Source organism: Opisthocomus hoazin, chromosome 3 (genome assembly GCF_030867145.1).
Source record: "Opisthocomus hoazin isolate bOpiHoa1 chromosome 3, bOpiHoa1.hap1, whole genome shotgun sequence".
NCBI lineage: Eukaryota > Metazoa > Chordata > Aves > Opisthocomiformes > Opisthocomidae > Opisthocomus > Opisthocomus hoazin.
In genome coordinates this window covers 90808541-90835912 of record NC_134416.1, presented here as the reverse complement: position 1 = coordinate 90835912, position 27372 = coordinate 90808541, and the positions used below count along the sequence as shown (strand labels likewise).

The 27372-nt window shown below is 47.9% G+C and overlaps 1 protein-coding gene across 5 annotated transcripts in view; it reads left to right on the top strand.

Annotated features, from left to right (window-relative positions):
- NFATC1 (nuclear factor of activated T cells 1) overlaps positions 1-27372 on the top strand; it is a 116010-nt gene that overhangs the window by 18804 nt on the left and 69834 nt on the right. For all 5 annotated transcript variants that reach the window (XM_075417043.1, XM_075417048.1, XM_075417046.1 and 2 more), the window contains exons 3-4: positions 167-326; positions 26424-26626. In XM_075417043.1, coding sequence (XP_075273158.1) covers positions 167-326; positions 26424-26626 — 363 coding nt within the window. The remainder of the gene's footprint in view (positions 1-166; positions 327-26423; positions 26627-27372) is intronic.

The window sequence follows — 27372 nt, the reverse complement described above, 5'->3', positions numbered from 1 at the left end:
TAAATTACTTATGCCGTGGCATTATCCATGTTGATGAAATTTTAGATGTAAGATGGTGAAGGATGAACTGCGAAACACGGTCTCTAAAGTAATAGTGCTGGATGCTTGTGGTTTTGTGATAGTGTACTTGATGTTAATTTTTAATACATTTTCCTTTCCGTTATAGCCCATCCCTGCCTGCCCTTGATTGGCAGCTGCCATCTCACTCAGGACCTTACGAACTGCGTATTGAGGTGCAGCCGAAATCCCACCACCGAGCTCATTACGAGACGGAAGGCAGCCGAGGGGCTGTGAAGGCGTCTGCGGGGGGCCACCCCATTGTGCAGGTACCAAAGCATGTAACGAGCAGCGCAGGTTGTTGAACTCGGCGCTCTGTGCTGAGCACCCTTTATTCTCCAAAACCGAAAAGCAATGGGACATTTTTTTTCCCATCCTCAGAGATTGGTGCCCGTGAACACGCCTTAGAGTGTATTTTAAACTGGATGGGTCAAGCCTTCATTAAAAACAAGGCAAGAGCATCTGCTCGCTCTTAGCGGTGTGGACACGGCGCAAGCAGGTTGCCGCTCTGTCTGCATACGACTTAGCAAGGGTTCAGCTGGCGAGTGGTGACCGGGGACCTGTCTGTGCAGTCAGATTGCCGACACGCAGTTTGTACTCCAATCGGCTGGGAACGTGCCTTGGTACACTTCGTCCCTAACGCGCGGTTGGATCTAATCAGAGCTGTGAACACATGTTGGAGGGCTGAGCTGTAGCAGCAGTGCGGGAGCGCGTTGCTGGCTTGGATGTGGCAGTGAATGCTGAGCAAAGGGAGGCTCTGTGAGCTTCTGCTGTTTAGTTTCTTAAACCCTTCCAGCCGCTCTGGAAAGCACGTGAGGTCTGAATCTAGTTTCATGAATTCTGCCGAACTCTTCAGTTACTGTATATAAAGCATTTAATTTAATAACACTGTAAACTGACCCTTAATTCATTTACATGACTAGTCTCATCCATTTCTAAAGGACTTTTCTCAGGAGTGGGAAGAACAAGATTGAGTCATTTAAGACGTAAGAAAGAAGAAGCAGCGGGAGAGAGCTGACTGTGCCCCTCCCTCCTCAGCTGCTTTTTTCTCAGCCGGCGGTTAAACTTCCAGTGCCTTCTGTTGGGGTTGTGACCCGCCATGCTGCGGAGCTGGGGTTGTGTCGCTGCCCGCGAGTGTCGAGGCAGCATCTGAAGAGGGAGGCAGGCGCTGCTCATGCCACTTGGGTTTACCCCACAGCTCTTGCTGCCGGAGCAGCAGCTGGTCGGGAGGCCGGGGGTCTCAAGCTGGTGTGCAGCCCACACGTGCAGGGCTCGTGCGGCTTGGTTGGTTTGCTGTAAAACCCTGTTAGCAAGCACGTTGTTTGAAGGAGCGACTGCGAGTCCGAGATGACGCCGGGCAGGGAATGCCCTGCAGAGTCTGTGTGCTGCCGCAGCAGCTGAGGAAGGAGAGTGAGGGGAGTTGTCAGCAGCAAACGTGGTTTGCTCTTTAGCCCTGCCAAAACTCGTCAGTGACATGGGATTATGGAAGTCATCTGCTGAAAGACGAAAGGTTTCAGCAGACCATTTGTGAATGATATTGAGGAGGGGCTTGTGGCAGACAGGCTTGGTGACAATTAATACCTACTTTGTTTGTGGCTTGATGCAAGGAAATGTAAATGGCGAGGCATGAATTTGCAGCAGCCAGCCTGGTGTTTAAAGTTTCCTACGTGCTTTTTGGAAAGACTGAATGTGATGCCAACATTTAATTGGACTGAATGTGTCCAGACATTTCCCCTCTCATCGCCTGTCCCAGTCTGCTGGGAGCGAGCGCACTGCTTCCAAACACAAACAAGCGTGGCAGAAGAGGAGAGGAAACTGCGGAAGGGCACGAAGGGAGAGGGGAGGAAGCAGCCAGTCCGAGCCCTGTCAATCGGCTCTACCGGTTTAATAAGGATTAATGTATTTTTCATTCCTTTTATTACAACCTGAACATCCTTTCCACCAAAAAGGACAGAAACATAAAGAGGGCCAGAAAAAGCTTCTCCGTGCTGACATGGCCATCCTGGCTCGAGTTACTTGTATGAGGAAATACTTAAAAGGTTTTGACTTAGACCAGATTTGGATGGATGGATGGATGGATGGAAAGTGCTTCCCAGAAGAAAGTACTTACAAATACTTTTTAGGAGAGAAATAGTAAGTACTTATAAAGAAAGAAGTGCTTGAAAAACTAAAGTGCTTGTAAGTAAATGAAAGGTGGAGGAGGAAATCTAGGGAGTAATTTCTGATAAATCAGTGACTAACAAAGCTGTGAAATGCATCCCTGAATCAACATATTTCCAGATGCTGTGGACATTTGGGTCGGGTTTGATTCAGCCCACTATGTTATAAAGAAAGGAGCCCAAGCTTCGAAGTTTGCACTTGGGTGTAAGCTCGCATAGTATCTGAGTGTATTCACGTGAGAGATTTTGGATCAAGCTTTTCCCTCTAATACTTCCTGGTGTTTTCAGTTGTGTTGACTCAGGGAAACTCCTCATAAAACTGCTCTGACCTCTTGCGCTACCGTTTTGTGTTATTTTTTTGCCCTGTGTAGGCAGTCGGATCTTTCTTACGTCTAGGCTTCGGGGGAGCTTGCTTAAATTCTGCTTTTCTTAAAGCTCTTCCCCTTTACCTTTGACAAGAAGAGAATGTGCAAGAGGTCTCTTCCTGCCTTTTCAGTTTCAGACCCCCTCTCGCTAGCATCCTGCTTCCCAAACCAGGAGACTTTCTCACACTAATACCTCCGCATATCTGTAGGGCCTGCTAAGGCAGAAGAGAATTAAATCCAAAAAGCATCTGCTGCTCATGACACAGTTCCCCACTGAAATTGCCAGGAGGTTGCCTTCTCTGCAGATAGAGCATGTTTATCTTTTTTTTTTCCAGGCAACATTAGCTTCCTTGCTGCTTCTCCATCTCGTAGGAGGTGGAAGGTCTGAGAATCAAAGGTTTCCAAGGCAGGCATGCTGGGTGAGGAGAGCGGTGGTGTAGGAGGGCAGGAGTCTTTTGTGGGTGTGACATGAAGTCCAGGGTTGGAGACCATTTTTTTACTTGGCTGTAGTGGCTCCTCCAGGCTGGTGACTTTTCTCTGGAGCTGGAGAGGGCTGCATGTAAAGCTGAAGAGCATTGCACTGGGACCTGGCAGTGTGCTGGATGTCCGCCGGTGTATGAGGTTACCCTCCTCTCCCAAACCTGAGCCTGGGAAAGGGCAGGTAGTGCTGAGCATGGCAGGCTGCCGAGGGGGTTTATGCTGACCCGTGGAAGGGCCAAGCCTGGAGGGTGCTGGTGGCTGACCATGGCAGCAGAGCCTTGCCCCAGCCTGGTGCTGGAAGACACCACTCGCTCCTTACCACCTCTCCATCATCTGCCTGGGGCTTGCTCACTGGGAGACAGCCTGCAGGAGCCATTCATGGCAGCAGGATTTCCCGTGGATTTCCATCCGTGGGATGGCTGCACCCTGCCTTCTGCACTGCAGAACGTTACGGTTTTGAGTTCATCAAATTGCTCGTGATGGCTAACGAGCCCGGTAACACGATGTTCCCCTCTCTCACGTTTCGCCTTTTGCCTGTTTGGGTGTTTGGCTGCCATGGCAGCCCCAAGCTATTGCTGTTCTTGATTGCTAAACGTTTTGAGAGTGGGATGAGCCGGCGCGCCTAGCGAGCTAAAAATGCTGCAGAAGATTGGCAGGCGAGTGGTGACGGGGAGCGGTGCTGGTGAGGTCACGGCTGGCACCGGCTTTTACCCCTTGGCCCGGGGAAGTATTTTGTGAGTTGTCGTTGCCTTCAGTGATTTCAGACTGGGGTGCTCCCCCCTCTGAGTCCGAATGGGGCCAGTGCCCCAGCTGGTGCCGTGCCTGGTGAGGGTGAAACCTGGGACCACTGTGGGGAGAGAAATCACGCCTGTTGGCATCTCACTGGCACCTCCGCATTTGCAGGAGTTCATGACCAGGGTGAGGATTCCTCTGAATGAAGCAAGACAAAGTGAATGGGGACTTTAGGAAGCCCACATAGTTAGATAGCTACAGCCATATTTGAAGTGAGCTGAATTTAATTCAAGGGATTTACATCCAGAACATCTTAAAAACATCCTCCATTTGGACCTGTCTCCCATTCTTCATTCTGAGAGTGGAGGCGAGGAGTTGCACAAGATAAGGGCTACATTCCAGCCAGCGATGGCTCTGTTTCAGCTGCAGGTAAGTAATCTGGCAGATAAAACTTTGGACTCCCTGGGGAGGGATGGCACCAGATTATAAATATATGATCTACAGATATTCTAATTAATAACTTATCTTTGGAGTAAGTCGAGCGCTTTGGCTGCCTGAGATGGAATTTTTACAAGCAGGGTGTGGTGTATCTGTGAGGTAAAATCCAAATACTCAAGAATGTTTAATTAAAGGGTATGATTTACTCCCATAGAATACTGGACTAAATGGTGAAAGAAAATATTCAAATGCACAGAACAGTCTAGTAAGCACCTTCAAAAGTCATGATTGTTATTCAGGTTTTTGACACAAAATATGCCAGGAATTTTCTTTAGGACCATTCTTGACATGAAGTAGATAAATCGGTTAGAAAATGGGAAGAAAAGGACTTACAGAGGTTTTCCTTTTTCATCTAGGTAATCTAGTCAGAATTTGTTCTCCTCTTGGATAAGTAAGTTAATATTGAAGATACAGTGAATGCAGCCTTGCCTTTCACTGTATCGCTTTGCAGTGAGATGATAGAGGTTGTGTACGGCTTGTGAGCTCCAATACGGAATTTGGTCTGAGCCTGTGAACAGATGAATAGTCTGAACTCCCTCATTTCACAGGCAAAACACAATGATTTGTCTGCTGATTTACATAGTCAAAATGTTGTCTGTATCAGGAGACTTGCTCACAGGAGTTGGCTGTGTTGTTTCTTGGCAAGGTCTCAGGTAGGCAGTTTGGGTCCGATTGTCAAAGGCCTTGAGGCATGTGTTGGGAGTTTTAAATCTCCTCATGACTACCAAGTGTCAAACTCTTCTCTAAAGCAATTGTTGCCTCAGTATTTTTGTACATCTCCACATCACCACAATTAGGCACCAACATGCCTCTGAGCTATTTGTGCACCCCGGTAACATGTGGAGCGTGTTATCGTTTGCTTCCCATGGAGCAGTTGGTTTTGTTGCTTTCGGGTGATGAGCTCAAGTAGTCTGGGTCCAGGTGCTGGCCACTGCAGGTATCTGTCAGATCTGTCTGTCCTTTCTATCTATCCTGTCATCTTCTGGACCCAAGAGTTACAAATACCTTTTGCAAACCCCTCTGGGAATAGAAAGCCTTGTCAATCAAACCGTTGTAACTTCAGGGGGCAACCGTCAGTCCAGCGAGCTGCAAATTCATTCCAGCCCGGGGCTTTATGTTTTAACATTGCAGCATCTCTCATGCACCCGGCTTCACAAATAGTTGGTTAGCAGTGTGTGGTAATAGGGTTGTGCAGTTACACAGAAGGCAAGATGGGAAGAAGAGTGAAACGAAGAGCTAAAGGAAAAGACTGGGAAGAGGTGTTCAGCACTGATGACGGGAAGGAGATGAAGGGATAAGGAAGCCGAGAGGAAGGCTCTTCCAGACACAGTGGGGCAAGTCCTTCGCAGCAATGCTCTGATGCTGCACAGTGAGAGTGAGCCCCTGGTTAATTTTGAAGTACGTAGTATGTGACTTCTTGTATACCTGCAGTGCATAAGTGCTTTCCTTGATAGCGGTCCCCCAGTGCTGCGAGTTTGTTTTAAACAGGGCTGGCTGAGTCAAGGGAGTTGAAAGGAGAACAGTCCCTGGTGGGTCCAGCTCATGGCCATCTGACACCTGACCAGGAGGAGTAGATGTGGAAAAAATAGTGTGAGCTGCGTTCCCCTTCGCTCTCTGGGTCTATCAGAGCAGAAAAGAGGGCATACTCAGTGATTCAAGTTGTCATGCCACAGTGGACTTCCTCCTCTCTGTGCTGCTCTTAACTTCTTTTTAGAAGACAGCGTCACCCTTTTACCCAGACGGAAATATAATCCTTTCTTATGGTGAGGAAGTAAAGACATTGGCAAGCAGCTGTTAGCCAGGTTGCAATTAATAGCACAAAGCCGTGCAACCATACAGCAAACCAGACAGGGAGCCTACATTTTATAGCTTGTTTTAGACAGCCGGTACTTCTTAAGAGTAAATCTCAGCTGAATGGCTTTCTCACTTCTTGCATCTATATAGTTAAAGCTAACCTCAAGCTAGCAGACAGATAATCAAAACTGAAAAGTAGAATGATTTGGCAGATGTTTTAAGGCTTCTATTGCTTCTACAATTCCAACAAATGGAAGAAAGCCTATTGAAAGCTGTTTATCATGGTTTTTCATCGTTAGAAGATCGTATTTTGGGATGGGGAGAGTTTCTCTTTTTTGGTATTTCACATGAAGTTGGTCCCACCTGGTAGCTTCACAAGCACAGCCGTGCAGGTAGCTTCTGGCCTCCCTGAGAAGGCAGAAGGGAGCCATTCCGGAAGGTGTGCTGCTGTCAGCTGGTGAACATTTCAGGACCCTGAAGATGCAGCTTCAGCTCTAATTTATGAGCAGTCCTGGGGACAGGCCTCTGCTGTTTGGCGCAATGGCCCTTTCCAAATGAAAAATGAAATTTCCACCAGCCAGCGCTTGGGGGATGCGCTCTGTTCTCCTTCAAAAATGATGCCTCGCCCACACTCAGCCAGACGGATGCCACAGTACGTACCCCGGCTGTTAGGAGCCCGAGATACTCGATCTGCCTTCACAGGCCGTGAAGGATTTAGCGCAACATCTGAGGTTTGCCTTCAGTTTGGACTCGCTGGCTGCTGGCAAAGCAGAAGTTAGTGGTGGCCTTGAGGGAGGAGGGGATGGCAAGCGTTCCCACTCCTCCGCTGTTGCTGGCTCCCTTCCCTCGAGAAAGGGTATGATGGTGTCAGCTTCTGGCTTTCCTCTTCCTTGGCCACTCCAGGTTTCCCTCCGCCTCGTCCTTTGCGACAGGGGAGTTGGTGGCATTGCTCTCGCTGTGTGGGGTGTCTTTTAGTTGTCTACTGGTGGTGGTTGATAAGGCAAAGACCTTCTAGGTTAGACCTAGGCAGGAAGCGGAGGAGTCATCTTTGTCTCCACCACTGCTGCCAGAGCCATGCTTGCTGTTTCACTTGTCGAGCTGGTTTTGGTGACTGACAGCCCGTGCACCCTGGGTATCTAGAAACAATGTGATGGAAGTCTCTGCAAGATCAAGAAAGACAGAACACAAATGTAGTAGCCTTTCTTCTCTTACTCCTCATTTACTTTGTCCTCAGGTCTCATGCCGCATCCTTTCGCTAGGTGAATTGCTGGCAGTGTGGACAGTGTTTTTTCTGCACGTTGTCTGAAAGGGAGATTCACCATTATTTTGGAAGCATACCTAAAAAACATTTATCACCGCTCTCCGGGGAGGAATCGGGACTCATCCATGACTATTCGAGTACGATGCTTTTTTTGTCCTTTCCATCCCTGTTGTCCCCTGCTTAGTATTGCATCACTCCTGCCAAAAGTTGCGGATGCTGTGTCTCTGTCTCTGAATTTTCTTTCAAAAAGTTGCCATTCCTCTTTCCCACAAGTGGTCAGGTCCCAAGCAAGAGAAGTAAAATCCCTCTTGCCTCGTTTATTCTACATGACTAAATAAAGGGCAAGCATGTCTGTGGGCGGTGTGCAGTGAGGATGGAAACAAAAACATTAGTATAATCAGCAGTTGAAATAGGGGACTTCTCTGCAGCGGTGTGCTAGAAAAATACCTGCGCAAGCTGCAGCAGCCCGGCAAAGGCATTTGTGGTACTGCTAGAGAGGATGCTTCAAATGTGCTTATAGAGCTAAACGTTCACAGTTCCTTCCTTTATACTTGCTGTCAAGATCTGCTAGAGCTCAGAAGCCCGTAATGTGGTCTGTTCTCCCTTACATTTCTTTTTAAAAGAAGTGTTAGGAAGAAACTGTTCAGCTTAAGTGACACAGGAAGAGAAAAACAACAGCCAGTGAGATTCCTGAGCGTTTGGGCACATTTGAAAGTCTAAAATATGGTCATAACGTAAAAACAAAAATTGGCAATTGCTTAATCAATGCTCTAATAGATCTTTGTCTCCTGGGAACATTGTTTGAATGCCTGAGCTATTCATGCTAAAAAATGGCCCGTGCATCTGCACAGTGATTATTTTCTCACAAGGACAGTTGGTGGTGGTGGTGGGTTTTTTCCCCCAGTGAATTTGTGGTAGAAGCACCCTGCCGCTGAAAATGCATGCATCAGGGGGAGCAGCTGGACATGATGAGAGTCACGGAATCAGAAGGCTGCAGTTCTGCAGACCTGTCTGAGCTTCAGCAGCACTGCTTCTGCCCTCCCTCCCAGGTCTGAGAAGGAGCTGCAGATGCAGCTCCAAAAGAGGCTACCAGCAGTGCTACAAATGGGTACCCATTTTTGTAAGGAAAAATACAACATTGGTAGACCTTTTGCTTGCCCAAAATTACCAGACCTCAGTTATAAAAAAAACCCAACACTAAACAACCCAACAAACAAGCAAACAACTCCAAGCCAAACCACATTCAAAGCAGTATTGGGGCACTCCTGAATTCAAGCACATGCTTAGGAGTTTGCTGACTCTTAGTTTAGCTGTTTGTAAGAAAATTAGACTGTGGTTGGGTAAGATGTTGAGGACTGGGTTTAAAATGGCATTACAGGGAGGTTCAGATGATAAGTGAGGCTGTGGTCTGTGCGTCAGCCACAGTTGCAACTTGACTTAGTTTTGGTTGTAGTTGAGCAGACCTACACCAAAGTTACCAATCAGCAAATCTGCTCCAGACTTGTCAGATTATTGCAAGTTGACATGCACCCAAAAGCTGAAATGAAACACGGTTAAAATTGAAATGCAGCTTTACCAAAGGCCAGATGCCTCATAATGAGCTGAACGAACCTACCTGCCAAATACTGTTAAGCTGCATGAGGCAGGTGATTAATTTTTTACAAGTCTGCTTTGGCAACTAGACATCTGTCCTCTATTCCTAAAAGTAATATCTCAGGGCAAATGATTTTTTTTTTTCTTCTTGGTACTCCAAATTACATAAAGCATATCTATGATGAAAATTATGTTGTGTGCATTCTGTATGGAGATATACTAGGGGTCAGTTTGTATTTCAGATCACTTTCACATCAATGTAACTCCATTGGAATAATGTCTGCTTTTATGCTTTCTAATTTTTATGTGTCAGAAGAGTAAAAAATCACATCCGTAACACACCTTTTAACCTGGAATGTCAGTATATGTGGTTAGAATATAAATTTTCCGTTTTGGTCAGTCATTGTTCCAACTAACAGGCTGAATCAGTGGAAAATACGGTGTCAGATTACTCAGTTGCTCTCTCAGTACGTTGCAGCTTTCATTATGAGCAGGGGTTTATCATTTCTTTCCTTGTGAAGAATAGCTCGAGATCTTCTTTGATGCGTGCCGTGAAAGGGAGATGATCCATTACAGCATCTGCTATATACATACACATAAGTAGAATACGTTGCATGCTGTCAGTGCAACAAAATCAAATAAACTTTCTCCTCCCTCCACGTGTTTAAGAAGTAATATAGCAAGAGTTACGTATTTTCACTGAAACAGTTGAAACACGCTAGTGATCAATTTACTTGCACGTGGTAAAAATAATGCAGGTTGCAGACAGATTTGTAATGCAGTTTTTAAACACCTGTTTTTAATGTTTCAGTACCCCGTAAAGTGGAGGAACTCCTGCTTTTGGTTTGTGTGCAGACATTATGTACACTGGGATTTAAAAGTCTGCTGCCTAGGTTTCAAACGCAGCCCTGTTCAAAGCAGTAAGCAACACTTGTGGGCGAAAACCCATCGTCCTCACCAGAAAGGGAGCTCCTCCGTTGCCACTTGCAATCCAACTTGTGTAAAAATACTGCTGGTCCAGTTCTGTGTAAAGTAAGCGAAAAAATGTGAAAGCGATTGAGCAAAGCGATCTTTCTGTTGTAGTGCAGCAGAGCACTGAAGTATAGCCTTAAATTTTCATAAAGTGGGATTAAATGTTCAACATGTGTGTAAGTTTTCTACCAAGCAAGGATGCATTGACCAACTGGCAATGAATTGTGTCACTTACTGTGGCTCAGGTTACTCAGCTGCAAAATCTGGATTAAGACACTTTCACTGCCTTGCGCAGGCGTTACAGGAGATTGGGTGTCGCACGTGAGCCGGTGGGGCTGCCAATCGCCCAAAAATAGCATTTTCAGGGGAGCAAGTTGCAGAATCTGCGCTCTGTTCTTGCAGACCTCTTTGCTGCTTTTCAGGAGATCTGTCAAGTTTTGCCTCTTAAAAGTCTGATGCGCTTTGGGCATTGGTTGCAGGCTCCCTGTGTGTTGCTGCTTCCTTGTGGTCGTTTTCAGGTGAATGCTGTTAGCTGGATCCTCCTTTTCCTCTGCCTCTGCCTTTGGTCCCTTTGATTTTGGGATCCCTTAGGATGATTGCATCTTCTTTTTGTTCTGCCACCATTGTGCCTGCCCACATCTAGTGGGCATGAATTCCCTGTGTCCCTGAAGCTTTTACTGTATGTCTTGATAGTGAGTCAGGCGTAATGGTGCTAGAGCCGAGCTTCCCATCACTGTCCAAAATCTTCCCATCACTTTCCTCTGTCTTTGGGCAAACTGTACCTTTCTTCACGTCATTTAGATCTGTAATTTAGACCAGTCACTGAAGTCTGCTATATTTAGCTGATTCCTGTCCCTGTGCCTGCATCAAAATAGCCATATCAGCATATCGTGCGTGTTCAGCGCAGGACGTGGATGCCCATATTCGCCGTACTTAAGAAGCCGCACGTTCCCGTCCCCTCGGCTCTCTGCCCGTGAAAGGACAGTGGCTAGCGTTCAGGAGCCCGCAGTGTATTGTGGCTGTGCAAGTAGCTACAGAGCTAGAAGGGAGTGGGTTGGGAGGGAGATCGCCTTTCATCCCTGGAGAGCTGCTCGGAGCCGAGCCGTGCGTGGCACGAAGGGTTCGTCCTGAGTTTTCGTCCTCCTCCTAACGCCTTCACCTGAGGCTGCTGCCTGGTTCAGCACTGCCAGGAAGACCTGAGCCCGGCGTGGCTGCGGCGCGCCACGTTGAAGAAGCTCGAGCAGGGCTTGCAGAGCGTTGCCCGTGCTTGCCTGGGACCAGGGCTGCCAGCACTGTGGCTCTCCGGCACAGGGACGTGATGCTTTGTGATGGGCACAGGGAGGGGAAGGGGTGCCGGGGACTGCTCTGGACGAGACCGACCGTTGCCAAAGCACGCACCGGCGAGCGGGGTGGCACGCGGCGGCGGGGCTGCGGCCATGGGGCGAGGGGCCGGGCGTTGCATGAGTGCTGCCGGCCGTGCCACCCCTCGTCCCTGCACATCCTGGCCTGGCATGTTGTTGTTATGATTGCTATGGAAATAATTCCGGCGTGTTTTGTAGTTCTGAGATGCTGCGTCTTGCAGCGTTTGGCTGGAAGGCTGCTCGACTGGTTTTAGAGGGTGGCTGTGCATGCACAAACACTAGCTGATCTTTTTTTTTGTGGTGGAAAGCAGGAGATTCGCAGCATGGTTTTAATTAGAATCGCTCATTTAGTCTTTCACTGCAGCGTGTTCTTTAGTTGAAAGATAATTTAATTTTCTTTGTTTTGGAAGATTTTCGTGCTTGCCTGTGTGAAATGTCTTTATTTACGGTGCCTCATTGTGCTTTGCGCATAGCTTTGATTGTGAAGAGAGTCAAAAACAAATACTTCCCTGGGCTGTATTATTTTCCACCTGCTGTGGCTTTTAATACAGTCTCACTGCTATCTATGTACCAAGTGCCTGCATTTCTAGGAGAAAAACACTACAGAGAATTGGCAAAGGATGCAGGGTTAGTTTTAGCTGTAAACTCTTGTTGACTTGTAGAGGAATAGCACATCTCAAAGTTGTGAAGTGCTGAAGAAGCGTAACTGGTATGCATTTGGTTTTCTGCCTTGCAGAAGTCCGTAGAAGATAACTTTTGTTGAAAAAAAGGCGAAACCCCAAAAAATCCTGCCGCTCTTTGCAGAACTCTGTATTAAGACCTTGTAACACCTCCTGTGCTATGGAGAGTATTTGGTCTGGTTGAAACGCAGTACAGTGTGGAGCAGTTGTGTTTATATGTGTAATAATATTTAGATAATGCCTGTCATTTCAGTATTAAAAAAAAGCTGCATAAATCTCTCCCCATAGATGCAGGAATTCATAAAACTTGTAGCTTTAAAAAAAAAAGTATAGATGGCTTTTATTCATCGATATTCCTTAAGAATCCTGCAATAATTTTCCAAGTGGCTTTCAAATCAATTTTCAACTGCTTCTCTTGCAGTGGTGGTGTTTTCATTGTGTGGGCCTTGTGTGTCGTAGCTCTTACTCTGCAGTGATACATTTCTCAATATAGACTCAAATATTGTTACCGCATATAGGTTATAGAGTATTATTGACTACAGAATGGCATGCAGTAATAGGATTTTACACAAACTCCACCCATGGCTGCAAACACGAGCTGCCAGGGACAAACAAATTTAGACCACAACTTGCAGGCACATGTGCTAGCATCTAGGTACACGAGTAATCTCAAGCACATGTCCTGAACACATCAAAGCCTCATTTTCTAATCCCTGCCGGTTGTGAGGAAAACCTGAAAGTATGTGAGCGGACACAGCCCCGCTGCGGGCTGCACGAGCCCTGGTCGAGGTGGAGGCAGGCTGGAGAGGTTTTGCAGCGAGCGAGACAACGCAGCGGCCATGCGGGCGCTGGGCTGTGGCTCTGCGGTTTTGCCGGTGTAAATGAAGCCCCTGGAACCCTCGGCCCAAACAGACTGTACACGGGTGGTTGCTCTGGTGACAGGGCAGCGCTAACCTAGAAGCCTGGCTGTAACAGCAGATGGTTTTAGGAAAATCGTTTGAGGAGTAAAAGCATTCTTCTGTTCCTCCAGTCTTGAGTAAAAGAACATCAATAAAATAAATAAAGAGAAAGATGATGAAATTTGGCCTTTAGCCTCTCATATGTCCAGTTATTAGTGGATGCTCTTTTCCCTTTTTGTGTTAGAAAGGTGTGTAATACACGTTTGAATTTAATTTAAAAACAAACATTAGCAGGAACAGTGCTCAGGATTGTGCTTTTGTTATGATTTTAACACGCACTCTGATTTTGAAACAACGGCAACAGCAAGGCCACCCGAAATATGCCCGACACTGCTCCAGCACTTCCCACGTGCTCCAGCGCTGGGCTGGGGAGCGCTGCCGGGACAAAATTAAACTAAAGCTATAACAAAATCGAACTAAACGTCAATTTCCCACATCAAGTGGTTGCCGCAGCCTTTGCCCGCGGGTGAGTTGCTCCCTGCCGCGCCTCTCCGCCCAGGAAGGGAAGGGCTGCCAGTCCCGTCTCGGGCACGGGGCGCGAGGCCGCGGGTGCAGCTGCGTCGGCATCCGGCTCCTGGCCGTGGCCACCCGCTGCCTGCCCTGTGTTGTGGCCGGCTCCAGGTCCAGGGTCCATCAGGCCCCCAAAATCAGGGTGGAGAAGCCAAAGCACTGGAGTTCAGCTGCAGTGGAGCTGACTTCGACCTTCCCCTCTGCGACTGCAAAGGGCTGCGAGGTGTCACCATTGCAGCGGACGGTCTGGTGCCCTCGCTGTGAAAAGCTGCGGGCGACGGCGCAAGACACGTGGTGGTGAGGTGCGAAGCGTTGCCTCTGCGGTGGGCTCTGCCGCTGCGGGAGTCTCCTCACAGTGGCTCTGCTCCCTGTCTCGTCAGGTGACAGCCTTGCAGCGCTGCCCCGGTCTGTGGGACACTCGTGCTTTGGACTGTGTATAAGGGGACCTTATAAATGCTTATAAATATCTGAAGGGTGGGTGTCAGGAGGACGGGGCCAGACTTTTTCAGTGGTGCCCAGCGACAGGACAAGGGGCAACGGGCACAAACTGAAGCAGAGGAAGTTCCATCTGAACATGAGGAAGAACTTCTTCCCTCTGAGGGTGACGGAGCACTGGCACAGGCTGCCCAGGGAGGTGGTGGAGTCTCCTTCTCTGGAGATATTCCAGACCCGCCTGGACAAGGTCCTGTGCAGCCTGCTGTAGGTGACCCTGCTTCGGCAGGGGGGTTGGACTAGATGACCCGCAGAGGTCCCTTCCAACCCCGAACATTCTGTGATTCTGTGATTCTGTGTCCTGGGCCAGTTGCAGGGGCAGCCCTACATTTTGGGTTTATTTGGCTAACTGTGGATGCCTGCAACCGAGCTAATTGCCCAAGTGTCCCTCTGTAATCAGGGGAAGGCTTGTCGGTCTGAGGTTTAGGGAGCTATTAATTTTACTCTGGTGTGAACATCTGAAGCAGCTCAGGCAAGTCACGCCTTCAGAGTGCGTCTCTCATTTTGCTGGTTGTGAAGGCAGCCAAAGCAGCTAGACCCTGTTGTTTTTCCAGGCTGTATGTGTTAAAGTTAGGTGGTGTGAATTACCTGGGTTTCCCTGTTTCTTCCTGACTTGATGTGTTGTATGTAATTATGCGTAACTGGGCCCAGCAGGCTTTGAGATCTTACCGGTTCGCCAGGACTGAGTTTGATTTCTTAGGTTAGATAGCCGAGGAAAGCTTGAGTGGGATGGGGAGGAGCGGTGCCTGTTGAGGCTGTGGCATTGCCTGTCTCTGGCTTGGGTCTTGACCTGTGCTGGAGCCTCATGTCAGCAGGTTGGTATAGATGCTGTCTTGGTTTGGGTGTGGAAGCACAGGTCCTGGGCACCAGTACTCACCATACTTCCCTTGGAAGGAGAAAGCATTGCCCCCAGTGCCCTCCTCAAATCCCAGTCGTGCACTGACATCCTGCTACACCGATGTGCTGGTTTTGGGTGGGGTAGAGTTAATGTTCTTCATAGTAGCTAGTATGAGGCTATGTTTCGGATTTGTGCTGGAGTCAGCGTTGATAATTCAGGGGTGTTTTAGTTATTGCTGAGCAGTGCTTACACAGAGTCAAGGCCTTTACTGCTGCTCACACCGCCCCGCCAGCGAGTGGGCTTGGGGGGACACAAGAAGCTGGGAGGGGACACAGCTGGGACAGCTGGCCCCAATGACCGAAGGGGTGTTCCATATGATATGGCATCATGCTCAGCATATGAACTAGCAGGAAAGTTGGGCGGGGGGCTGCTCCTCAGGGATTGGCTGGGCATTGGTCGGGTGGTGGTGGGCCATTGGGGTTTTTTTCACTTGCATCACTTGTCTTTCTTGGGTTTTATTTTTCTCTCTGTTATTTTCCTTTATTACAATTTCTATTATGTTATTTCAATTATTAAACTGTCCTTATCTCAACGCACAAGTTTTCTCACTTTTACCCTTCCAGTTCTCTTCCCCCTCATCCTGCTGGGGGCAGCGAGTGAACGGCTGCGTGGTGTTTAGCTGCTGGCTGGGGTTCAACCACAGCAACTGACTGCAGCAAGGTGTCTTCTGTTTGCAGCAGCAGATAAGCCACTATGTAAAGCTTTTGTTGGCAAGTTCTGCCATTAATATTTGCAGCATTTTATTTGGCCATCTTACTAGCTTTAAATGGGGTTGTGGTCTTAGCTCATCAGTATTTGGATGACATTCTAGTGCGGCAGCTGTTGCTGAATAATATTACTCAACGTGACAATATTTAGAATGATCGATTGAAAATAGTCTGTATGTGCTGAGAAAGCTTATTGAAGAGTCTTTCATGCTGATTTTATTTACTTGCTGTTGGAGATCACAGGCTTTTCAGTTCATTTGAGCCCTTATGGCCTGTTGGGCAGAGCTGCTCGTGTTGTGCTTGTTGGTCAGGGAGTCTGGTCTGTTCCATCTCTTTTTCTTTTTGGTAAAACAAGTGACGTCAACCAACAGCATCACCATTGCTCCCAAACAACTCACAGTGTGGAATCCAATCTCTCTGGATTTTTCACAGTTTAAGTAGACTGTCTTGCAGGTCAAAACCTTGAAGCCGAGCCATAAGATATACCTGACCTATTTTTACTGCTGCATTGAGATGCTTTCCCTGGAAGGCATGCTCTCAGATAAAACTGCAGTGTAATGAGAGCTCACAGCTGTAGGACCAGGTGGATCAAAGGTGGCTGATGGAAGAAGTGTAGTGACCTGGCAAAACACACTGCCCTTTTCTGCTTCGAGACAGGAGTCACAAATAGCACGTTTATGAATCTCGTGCCTGTGATGACAACACATTTTGGGGGTTGAAACAGTGGAAGCAGAACCTGTGTTGAGGAACATACACATGGAGACAGCACTTTTCTGAATCCAAAGACAAATTAAAGCATTAATCTGCTTTACTCCCCAGGGAATGTGAGTGTAAATCATGCCGGGATTGGGACCCAGAGGGCTGGGAAGCTCTATCTTTTCCATAGTGAAGAAAGGGTTACCTGGCCACGTAGCATGGTTACTGGCTTTTATTTTATAAGAAGGCTGAAGCACAAATTGATTAAACATAGAGCAAGCTGTGTAAAAACTTGTTATGAACTTTTCTCTAATCAAGTCATGTATCTGTGATGAAGCAAAAAGTATCTGGCGGAGCTGGAGATGGGAACTTGATCACCCTATGCCCAGCTCACTGCTCTTTCAGCTGCAAAGCCATCCTTGCTCTGCGCTTTTATAAAATACCTTGAAAGGCTTTCCTTCTTTTAATTAATTTCTACATTAAAAAAAACAGTCGAGGTCCTGTGAAATGTGGAAGCCATCGGTGTTCATGTGACTTGCAGAAGAAGCACGAAGGTTTATTTCAGACCTTCAGAAAGCCTGGCTGCCTGCTCCCTCCTTTCCCCAAACACAGAAAGCAGTCAGGGCTTGACTCGTGGACTGTCTGATGGCAAGTTGTCCCACTTGGGACATACAACTGTATAGCGTGCTAGGGCACTACGTGCTTTGTCTGCCTCTATCACTGAGTTTTCAGTTCCTGCGCTGTGCTGTGGCCTTTGACTCTGATGGCTAATTACATAGCGAGACATCTTAAATAAGATTTTTTTGTCTTTCTAGAAGAGTTCTTGGCAAATCAAAGAAATTAAGAATTAAAAGTGTATTTACAGTAACTTTCATGGCAACAGAAGAGTAAGTCCAACATTCATATTATGAATATGGCTCAGTATTTATAGCTCTCCAAATATTTACAGAGATAAAGCCTTTAAACATAGCACCAGCTTTCTGTCCTCAGTAGCAGTATAAATAAATGTCATTTGGATAGGAGTTAAAATTTAGGGGGAAAGCAAGCATTTCTTGTGTAATACTGTCCCGTGGGTGTGTATGAACACCAGCAGTATTTTGCCTGGAGCTGTGTTGCCGCTGCCCCGTGTGAGCCAGTGTTCATCTTGATGTGCAGGAAGAGCACCTCAAGAGCATTGACGCATAAGCTGGTAACCACCAGGCGTAGCTGGGCACCCCGTTGCCCTCAAATTTGCAGGCGTGGGCATCCAAAGTCATGCAGTTACTGCGTGGCTAGCGAGCCGCCGAGTCATAACGCGGCATTCGGGGTGCATGGGGTGTCTCGGGTTTGGAGAAGTCTGCGATGGGTATTGGCAGTGGCGCTGTGCTGCGTCCGGGACGGGCATCGGTGAGGGCATCGCACCCGTCCTGCTTGCGCTGACGGCACCTGACACACGCCCGAGCATCCCGGGCCAGCCTGTACTCACCCACAAACGGGAGCTTGCTGGATGCGAGCAATGCGTCAGCGGCGTGACGAAAGGCAGGTTCACAAGTACAAGCTTGCCTGGGGTATCTGCCTAAGAATATGCAATAAATTCCTGTTGCAGTGCTCCTGTGATATTTTTTTTTTTAAACTCTTAAATGGCCATGGGTATGACTGTCCAAAGCTGTTGTGGATGCTGGTGGCAGATGTTGGAGTAGAAACTGAGTAGGTTGAGGGGTTTGGGTAGTTTCAGGGAGGGCACTATTGCATTGGCCTTCCCCACAGACCCAGATTTTTAACCCGTGGTGTCCAGAGCCCCTCTCTCTGTTGTCAACATGCATTTACTTCATTGCAGTTTGAAAGCCTCCCTCGCTTCAGCTTTGTACTGCTGAGGATCCCATCCAGAAGGAAACAGACACAGGCTGCGAGGGTGGAGAGCCCCGAAAGGTGGTGGCCCTGCTGCAGGAGAAAGGTTGTCCTCCCCTACCCAGGGGAAGGGTTGTCCTCCCACCCCAGGGCTGGCGCCAGCACCCTTGGGGAAGCACGGGGCTCTTCATGAAGAGGAAATCTTCATGTAAGTGGACTGTCTGGTTTGGGTGCCATTTCAGACCTCCACCAGGGAACAGCTCTCCCCAGCCCTGTCCTGCAAGGAGGTTTTAGAAGCTCCCATGGCTGTGCTCTTAGAGATGGGCCGAGGTGCAGAGAGAGCTGGCTGCCTCTAGTCACCTGAAAGTGGGGCTGGGGAGTGTGATGAGGCAACAAGGATTAGGGGAAGGACATCTCTTCAGTCTCGTGGTAGAAGATGGCACGAGAGCAGTAGAGATTTCCCAGTGTCCCAGTAAGTGGTGTCCAGGACTTAGAAACTCATTCTGTTAGTAACTCCTATTATGTTGGGCATCCCTCTTGTGAGTCTAACAGTTTTAGGAGGAGTGTGACTTGGGCTGGTTTCTAGGTACATGTATTTTTGAGGAGGAAAATCCTTCCTAGAAGCAGGGAGCAGCATCTTGTAGCTGTTTAGACAGGGAGATTTCATGGCTGTGCTGAGAGCCAGCAGCCACGAAGGCTGTTTTTCCCTGGATAGAGACCGAAATGACTTGTGAGCCAGTGACTGAGTGTACGGCATCTCTATTACATTAAGATTAATAATTCCTCACAGCGTATTTGCAGCTGGAAGCTTTATATAGATCTTTATTCATCGTGATGTGAACAGCTGCTCTTTTGCTGCACTGTTGAATTAAAGTCCAAGTGGCAGCACTAGAAAGTGCCACATAAAACACACTCCTGCTGTTTTCCATTCACTCCTCCTCCTGTCCAACTCTCGCCCTCTGCCCAGGCTTAGCCCTTTGCAGGAGCGAACCATCTTATTTTTATTTGTGGACCAGCTCTGACTGCATTTGGATCTTAAAACAGAGTTTGAGTGAATCCAAGGAAAATTAGTTTTAGAAAGGAAAAATAAATCTTGAAAGCAGCACAAAAACTGTAGGAGTTCCTGTTACATTTTTATTTGAGGTAAGTGAAGGACTGAGGGGTAGTAGCATGTATGTTAAGTCACACAGGGCGTAAATTACACACTTTTTGTGGTCACCTGTGTCAGATAAAATTCAGCAGAAGCTAGCACAGCCAGAGGGTCCCTTCCGCTCCTAAGGAGGTGTGCTGTTTTCTGGTTTGGTGTGGGTTTTTTAAAATTTTTTATTATGAAGTCTGTCTGCTCTTCTGTTTTAAAGAAGAAGCTCCTCTTTTTTTGGCTTGTGCTCTCGCCAGAGAACAGAGTGTACAGGAGCACTGGAGTGCTCCAAGTTTGGCGCCTCCATTTTGGATCCACGCTGACAAGTGGTCTGGAGCTGAGCTTTGCACCTCATCCCGAAACTGGCACCCGCCGCCGCACGCCCGGTTGCTGGCGAAGGGAAGAGGTGCCTGGTCGGGGTGGTGTGCCTCTCTTAGTCCCGACGCATGCAGTGGGCTGCAGCGTCCTGCTGGGCCGGGGACCCGAAAAGGGCGAAGGGTGCGGGGGAGCTGCGGCGGCGGCTGGAACACCCACACCTGCGCAGCGGGGTGCTGAGGCGCGTTTCTTCCTCCAGCCTCCCCCAGCAAAGGGATTCGGAGCCAAAACGGGGCGGAACATGTGGAGGGGAGTTTTGCGGTCAGGAAGGCAGCCCTTCCGCGTCGTTCTTGTGGCAGAGCGGCAGGGTGCTGGCTCCCTGCGCCCTCGGCAGCGGGTCCCCGGGCCCGGGTTTGCAGCCCAGGGGCGAGGAGGCAGGGCGGCTCGGCGGCTGCCACGGCGGAGGGCCGGCAGGATCTCTGCGGCGCGCACAGCAATGGGTGCCCGGCTCTCCCGGCCTCGCCATCATCGCCTTCGCTTCACGTGGCGGTCGCTGCTCACAGGACCAGCTTTCCCCTCTTCCCATTTGAACCTGTGTTGCAACGGCTTACGTCTTCTAGCGCTTCTACGTGGCAGCCAAAAGCAAATTCTTTTTCTTAAAAATCAGGTCGGTGACCCTATTTTTATGCATGCTTGGTGCTCACAGCTAAAATCAGTACACAATATGTTTGTGCACTTTCTTTGTAGGTTAAACAGTTTGATTTTCAATTTGGTTTTAAAAAATCAGGACACTGAGCACTTGCCGATACCATTTTTTTGAGGCTGTATATTAGGTACATTTTTAAAACAGGACAGTTTATTTCATGTTGTCATTCACCACGTGCAGTTACTGTAACAAAAAAAGACCTGCTGCTTGAGAAAGTTAGCAATAAAGCTGCTTGGTGTGTAGCTCCTGAAGCTTGGGCTTAAAGAGACAAGCAGCAATTACTTTAAACTTTTTTCACTATTTTATAGATTTTGTCCTGTTTCACCTTTTTAAAGCATTAGAATTACATTACAAAACATTGATGGGGAAAAAAGGTAAAGAAGACCCCTTTCCCCAGGCTGGGTGTTCAGTCTCAGTAATGACTCTCTCCAGAGTGACTCGAGGATGTTCCTTAAACAGTTCGAGAAATGCAGGTGGGACAGACGGACGTGCAAGGCATTGCTGAGAGTAAGCACTGCGGTACCTGCTGCAAGCAGCATGGCCATCGGTTACATGGTCAGATAAGAAAATCTAAACATTGTTCTTACTATTTTTAGAGGCATAAATGGGTGTATTTACTTGTTGTCTTTATTATGTACCAAACGTCCAAAGAAGAGGCACGTGACATTTGTAGATGCGTCGCTGCTATGGACGTTGCCTATGGATTTTTTTGGCACGTCGTTGTCAGTAAAGATGTCCCAATCACAAGCTGCTGACTGAACTAGCTTAGAGGGGCAATACTAAGTCCCTCGTTGTGCTCCACGTTGTTATTAGTGGGTGGGTGTCAGGAGGACAGGGCCAGACTCTTTTCAGTGGTGCCCTGTGACAGGGCAAGGGGCAATGGGCACAAACTGAAGCAGAGGAAGTTCCGTCTGAACATGAGGAAGAACTTCTTCCCTCTGAGGGTGACGGAGCCCTGGAACAGGCTGCCCAGGGAGGCTGTGGAGTCTCCTTCTCTGGAGATATCCAAGACCCGCCTGGACGCAGTCCTGTGCAGCCTGCTCTGGGTGACCCTGCTTCGGCAGGGGGGTTGGACTGGGTGACCCCCAGAGGTCCCTTCCAACCCCGAACATTCTGTGATTCGGTGATTCTGTGAGTCTTCAGGAGCGCGTTGCTGTGGGGTTTTTGCAGTCTTTCCCTGCAACTCCCAGTGGGTTCACTTAAAAGCTATTATGTAGCGTAGCTCCCTTTTCTCCTGACAGCGTGGGTGGGTGCAGAGGGTGTGCCTGGCTGGTGTGTCCCGTCAGAACGGGACCATTCTTTCAGTGGCCTCCAGGAGCCTCTCCAGGCACAAAGGGCTCCTTGTTACGGCAGGTAGCTTTCTGAGCGCTTCAGCAGATGCCTCGGCATGCCAAAGGCGTAAAGCGCTTGGAAGGGAGCACGCAGAACATTTCAGCCACGTTTCTTAAAATAAATGTCGTGGCTTAAATAACAGACGTTTTCCTCGCAGACTCTAGAATAAGCACTGATGCTGAAATAGCGTTTGAGTTATCGGACACGATGTTTGCAAAAATTTCTCAAAATTCGGTAACTGCAGTGAGGTTTGGGGAGGTTTTGCTTTTTTTTTTCCTAATGCTCGTGTTAGAAGCACCTCATCTCCTTCTGCTCATCATTTTTTCAAGTCTGTTTGATTCTGATTGCCAGATTTCAGAGATATGCACCAGGCGCACGACTGGGATGCAGGCAGGCTGGGTGTGCTTGTGTCTGTGATAAACCTCAGGTCACCGTCGCTGTGGGACTGAATTGGGTAGCAGCCTGCAGTCAGATGCTGGCTGAAGGGGGGTGGATCGGGGCTGCTTCCCTCGTGCTTCGCTGGCCGCCGGAGGAAGATGCCTGGTGCTCAGCGCTGAGCAGTGCGCAGCGTGTCACCCCGGGGAAGGGCTGGGCTTTGCTTTGGCACCCTGCACCAAGGCGAGCAGCGATCTCCTGCTGAGAATCGAGACGTGCTGGGGGGAGAGGGCGTTGTGAAAGCGGTGACGGAGAGGTGTAGGAATCCCAGGGAAAGCTCAGTGCGGTGGAGCAGTCGCCCAGCCGGCGCAGCCTTTCCCTCGCTCTTGCGTAAGATGATGTAAGGTGACAAAGAGCTAAACTGTGATTGGTCCTGTTCTGGTGTTAATTAGCAGTGACTGCATTGCTTTTGATAGAATTACAGGAGCGTAAAGCAGGCCCACAATTAAGTCTGATTTTGATCTTAGCAGCTTCAGACAATATAAATGCAAATACCATTTGAGATGAGTTCAAATGTTTTTGAGTGTTGCTGGAAAAGGGAAAGAGCAGAGTAGTCAGTGGTTGGTAAGAGCAAGAGAATATGACCTACTTCCATTTCAGAACGAAAACACTGACCACAGGAGTCTTATCTGCATACTGAAGTTTTACCTATGTTTTTGCTTTGTACTACACCGTGTGACTGCTCTGTCCTCACCTTTATTTAGGAAGCAAAACTCATTCCAAAACATTGTGCACCTGATCCTTATTTCCAGCTAAGTCCTTTTACACTTTCACAGCAGGGGAAAGTACAGCTCTTTCCACTTGGGTCTACGTATTGCCAAGCAAAGCATGCTTGGTAGGAAAAGCACATCCTTTATTATGAATGCCGTAGCCGAGAGCAGCCTTTGTCAACCGTACTCAGCCACTGAGTTATTAAAAGAAGAGCTTCGGACTGTATTACACAGAGAAAAAGATAAAAATAGGGTGTCTGACGCATGCATCCCATGTCACACGCCAGGAAACGGAATCATTATACCACCGAGTACAGTATTCCAGAGCATGCGTGGAAAATATGCATGGATGTGGACGCGCGAGATCTTTCCTCACCAAGAAAAAGACTCAGTCCCCCTTTTCCCCCGTCCCATTTTGCATCTGTCTTGTTCAGTATTCCCTTTACGTATTGACAAATCCAACAGCCTAGAGGACCGCAGCCCTGCCTTTACTGGCACCTCTCCCCTCGTCGCCTTGCGGAACGGTGTGGCTGTAATACCACTCTCCTGTGTTTTGAGGGAGAATGTTCTTGCTGTGCCCAGCGGAGAGTGAGCAAAACCTTGCCTATTCTCCAGACATCGGCAGCATGCTGAAAACTGCTAAAGCTCAACGCTGTCTGTCACAGAAAGTGTGTGCTGGGTGCGTAATCTAAAATTAGTCATCCACAGTATGTGCCCCTTTAAATGTTAATCCTTGCATCGTTTTCTTTTATTGCTTCTGTTGGCATACGTGATTATGTGACATAATATAAAAGTAAATAATGTGATGCAATGGGTAAAACTCAAAGGGAAATACATATCACAGATTAGATGCCTCCTACTGTATAATACGAAATAAAACTTGCAGTGAATTAAGGGTGAGGATTTTGCCTGGTTTGAGGGCAGCAAAATCAATTGTATGGCTGTTACATTGGTCTTTCTGGATGTTCTTGACGCTTCCTAGCTCTTGAAAACTCGTGTTTGTTCAGTGCTGTAGCCACTCCTTGTCATCAGGTGTAGAAGCAGCTGTCAGGGAGTAAGTAACTGTGGGCAACGCATCCAAAGCAAAGCCCAGCAGGGCTGTGCGACAGCAAAAATAGTAGGGTATTTTTTAAAAAAAAAAAGCAAACATAAAAAACAGTGCAGAACATGCATCTGAGATCTGGTTATTCATTTTGTAGCATGTGAACCCTTCTCAGGGGAGGACAGGTATGCAAAGCTGAGGACTTTGGGTGTTTGGTTGCCTCCTGGTAGGAAACCTGTGGGAAAAGCACAAGCTGAGGCTCAGCAGCAGGTTACAAGATACAGCAGCAGCTGAGTTTGGATTTAAAGATAAACCCTGAAATAGCAGAACCCAATGCAAGACCACCGTTTTTTGACCCCTTTGCCCAGATTCAGTAAAACATATGGGTACCTCGGTGTGCGATTTTGCTTTTGCTGAGTTGAGGTTTGAGTTACTCGCTAGTCTATTTTTACCTTTTAAGCGGCCTTGTAATTCAATATGTGTTTGTTTTAATTTTACACTCTCCATAAAAAGCACTGTCCATGATGGGTTGGAGAAGTGACCGCTGGTGATGCATAGACATTTAATCGGCTGGTGTGTCACACTGCCTTGCGTTTCCCCTCTGCAAACCCGCGTGCTGCTCGCGATCAGAAATACCCCACGATACCTTGCGTGTCCTCCATCATCTAGGCTTTGCCGCTGGGGCTCTGGAGGTGCCGAGGCAGAGCGAGATCAGCCTGTGCCAGACCCGGGCCTCTGCGCCAGCCCCACTCGCGCAGTGGTGAGCAGCCGGGGGGACGCGGTGGTGGGTGAGCAGGGTGGTGGCTTCCCCCCCACCTACAGGGGTTAAAGCCTGAAAGCCCTGTTTGTGCAGCATAGTGCTCGTGTTGGTGGCAGGGGCCGTAGGAGGTCTGCTCTTCTCTCTCCGTCGTTTTGCCGATACCGCAGATTTTCAGATTGCTGCTGATGTGTTTTCAATTTGACAACGCTGGTGTGGAAACCCCCCATACCGTGTCGCAGCCCCATCACTCCAAGCTGCCTTCGTGTGGTGTCTCAGCAGTGCGGAGCTGATAGAATACTGTGGTGCTGGAAACGAGCCTCCTCCCCCTGTCTCTGCATCCCCCATGCGCTTTAGGTAAGGATGTAAAAATTGCTACAACGATATCAAACAAATCAAAGCACTTCCGTTTGCCCCTAGCTCTTCTGAACAAAGTGTGGGGTGAAAAATCTGCCGTGTGCCCAGTTAGCGGTGGAAGATGTGTCTATGCACAACTTCATTCCTTACTTATACATTGGTCACCGTGGTACCTGAAACATTTCCGTTATGCATTCCTATTGCCATCAGCATGCTTGGTAGCAGTGGGAAGGCTTCGTGCCTGTGTTTGCACTCACCAGAATTTTGCAGTGCTCAAGGAGCAGAAGTGACTCAAGATCTTTGTTCTTAATACCATTCTTGCTGTCAGATGTCATAATATACCCTGGAGGGATAGGTCTTGCATTATTATGAAGCCACAAATTACTTGTTAAGATTTAAGGAGAGTGGAAGCAAAAGAAACACAAATATCAACAACATTTGATAAGGGTTTCACCACTTGTTTTGAGCTTTATTTAGCTTCAAACTTGCATGCAACATAAATTAAAACTGTTGCTCCTCACCAAATTACCATCAGTGGTCTAATTATGACCTATCAGATTTAGCGGTGGTGCAGTGATGGTGGATGACTTGTGCCCAAACCCACCTGAACCGTTTGCAGGGGAAGCTAAACCTACAGCAGACCAAGCAGGTTTGCTCTGTGACGGTGCATCTCCTGGGCCAGCCCGCCTTGCCCATAGTGCTCGCTCCTACGGTTGCTGCATCCTCCCTTCCCTCGGGATGGGGCTTCGGAGCTAGCTGCTGCAAGATCGCTATTTTTGCAAGACGTGTTTGCCGGTGTTGTGTGGCAGCGTTAAGCGGAGGTTGGAGCTGTTTCCAGGCAGCTCCACCCGTGCTCACCTTCGCACCAGTGGGAACCCAGAGCAGCTTCTTCAGGAGATGGTGGGGATGAGGTCAGGCTCTGCTCCTGCTCCGTCCCCAGCCTGTGGCAGAAATAACTCTTGTTGTCATCAGAGCGGTCACTGTAACATGGATGGGGTTCAAGTCAGGCCCAGTAGCTTCAATGAGATTTTTGTGCGATTATAACAAGAATTTGACACACATGGTGAGCTACTAGTCATGTATATGTGATCTGTCTCCGCGCTGTCCCAGGAGGTATTTACCAGCATAAAAATCGGTTAATGAGGGGACGTGTCCCGAGCAGCAGCCTGCTTCTGCGTGAGAGGTGACCCGGGAAGCTCGGGGATGGATGAGCCTTCTCCTTTCCACTTGCAAACTCCGTCGGTTCTGCCACCCTCAGAACTGGGAGGGAACATTGACTTCATTGTGGGTTTTTTGCTGAACGCCATGGCAGAATTTATGCAAAGTTTTCTGTGTACGGAGCGGGCGTGCTCAAAAGCTCGCCCCATGTAAAGTGCCTCGGGTCCTTTAGGATAATGAGACATTTTCTGAGTGCACTTTTTTATTGTACCAATATTACATTACAGGAAAAATGGAGGGGGGGAACTTAACACATAGCACCTGTCACAAGTTCTCTCCTTGAATTAGGCTCTCCTGCTTTATAAAAATTTAATTGATTCCTCGCAGTTTATGTGCATGGTGCTCAGTGGGCGTTTTCTGTTCTCTTGCCAGCTACATGGTTACTTAGAAAGCGAGCCGCTCACGCTACAGCTGTTCATTGGGACTGCAGACGACCGCCTGCTGCGACCCCATGCTTTCTACCAGGTTCATCGGATCACTGGGAAGACCGTTTCCACCACCAGCCACGAAACAATACTTTCCAACACCAAAGTCCTGGAAATTCCACTTCTGCCAGAGAACAACATGAGAGCAATGTAAGACCTAGGCACCGTATCTGACTCCTAGCAGATTCCTCTTGGTCGCCTCACTTGATTTTGTCTTTTTTTTTTTTTTTATTTTGTACACAATTTTCCTTTTCCTATCTTTTTTTTTTTAAAATGTTCTCTCTGTAATAGTAGGTTTTCGCAACTTTTCCAGGACGAATTGCCCCTAATCAGCTTAAAAACAAAATGAACTTCACAAATATATATGACAACTGATTGCTTTCATTCTAGAGTTTCAACCAATGTGCTTATTTGCCATTTAAAATAAGTATCTCAGTTACCAAGCTGTAAATATCTCCTACCTCAGCTCCTGCATTTAGTTTCTAAATATGACACCTCTTGCTCCTATACGCACTAGCACAAGGAACAGGGCCTATTAAAATTTATCTTTGTATGTCAAAGGAAACTCTTAGAGAGCATTTCTAAGTACCCTAGTGGTTTTTTGAGACAAATAAAATTACTCTTATTTCTTACGTAATAAAAATCAGCATTTTTCATGGCAGTTGTTTAGAAGCAAGGCTTCTAGAACTAAGAAGGGGAGTAAAGGTGATACACATTTCAGACTGGCGTTATTAAGCTGGGGTAAGTTTAGACCTGTGCAGAAAAGCAGGCATGGATGTCTTAGGATCTCTGAATTAGCAGGAGTCTGAGTGATAATTAAGTGTCCCATAGGTCCATTACACACAGGTAGATTTCATTATAGGATTGTATATAAAGGTTCAAATATCCCTCTGTGT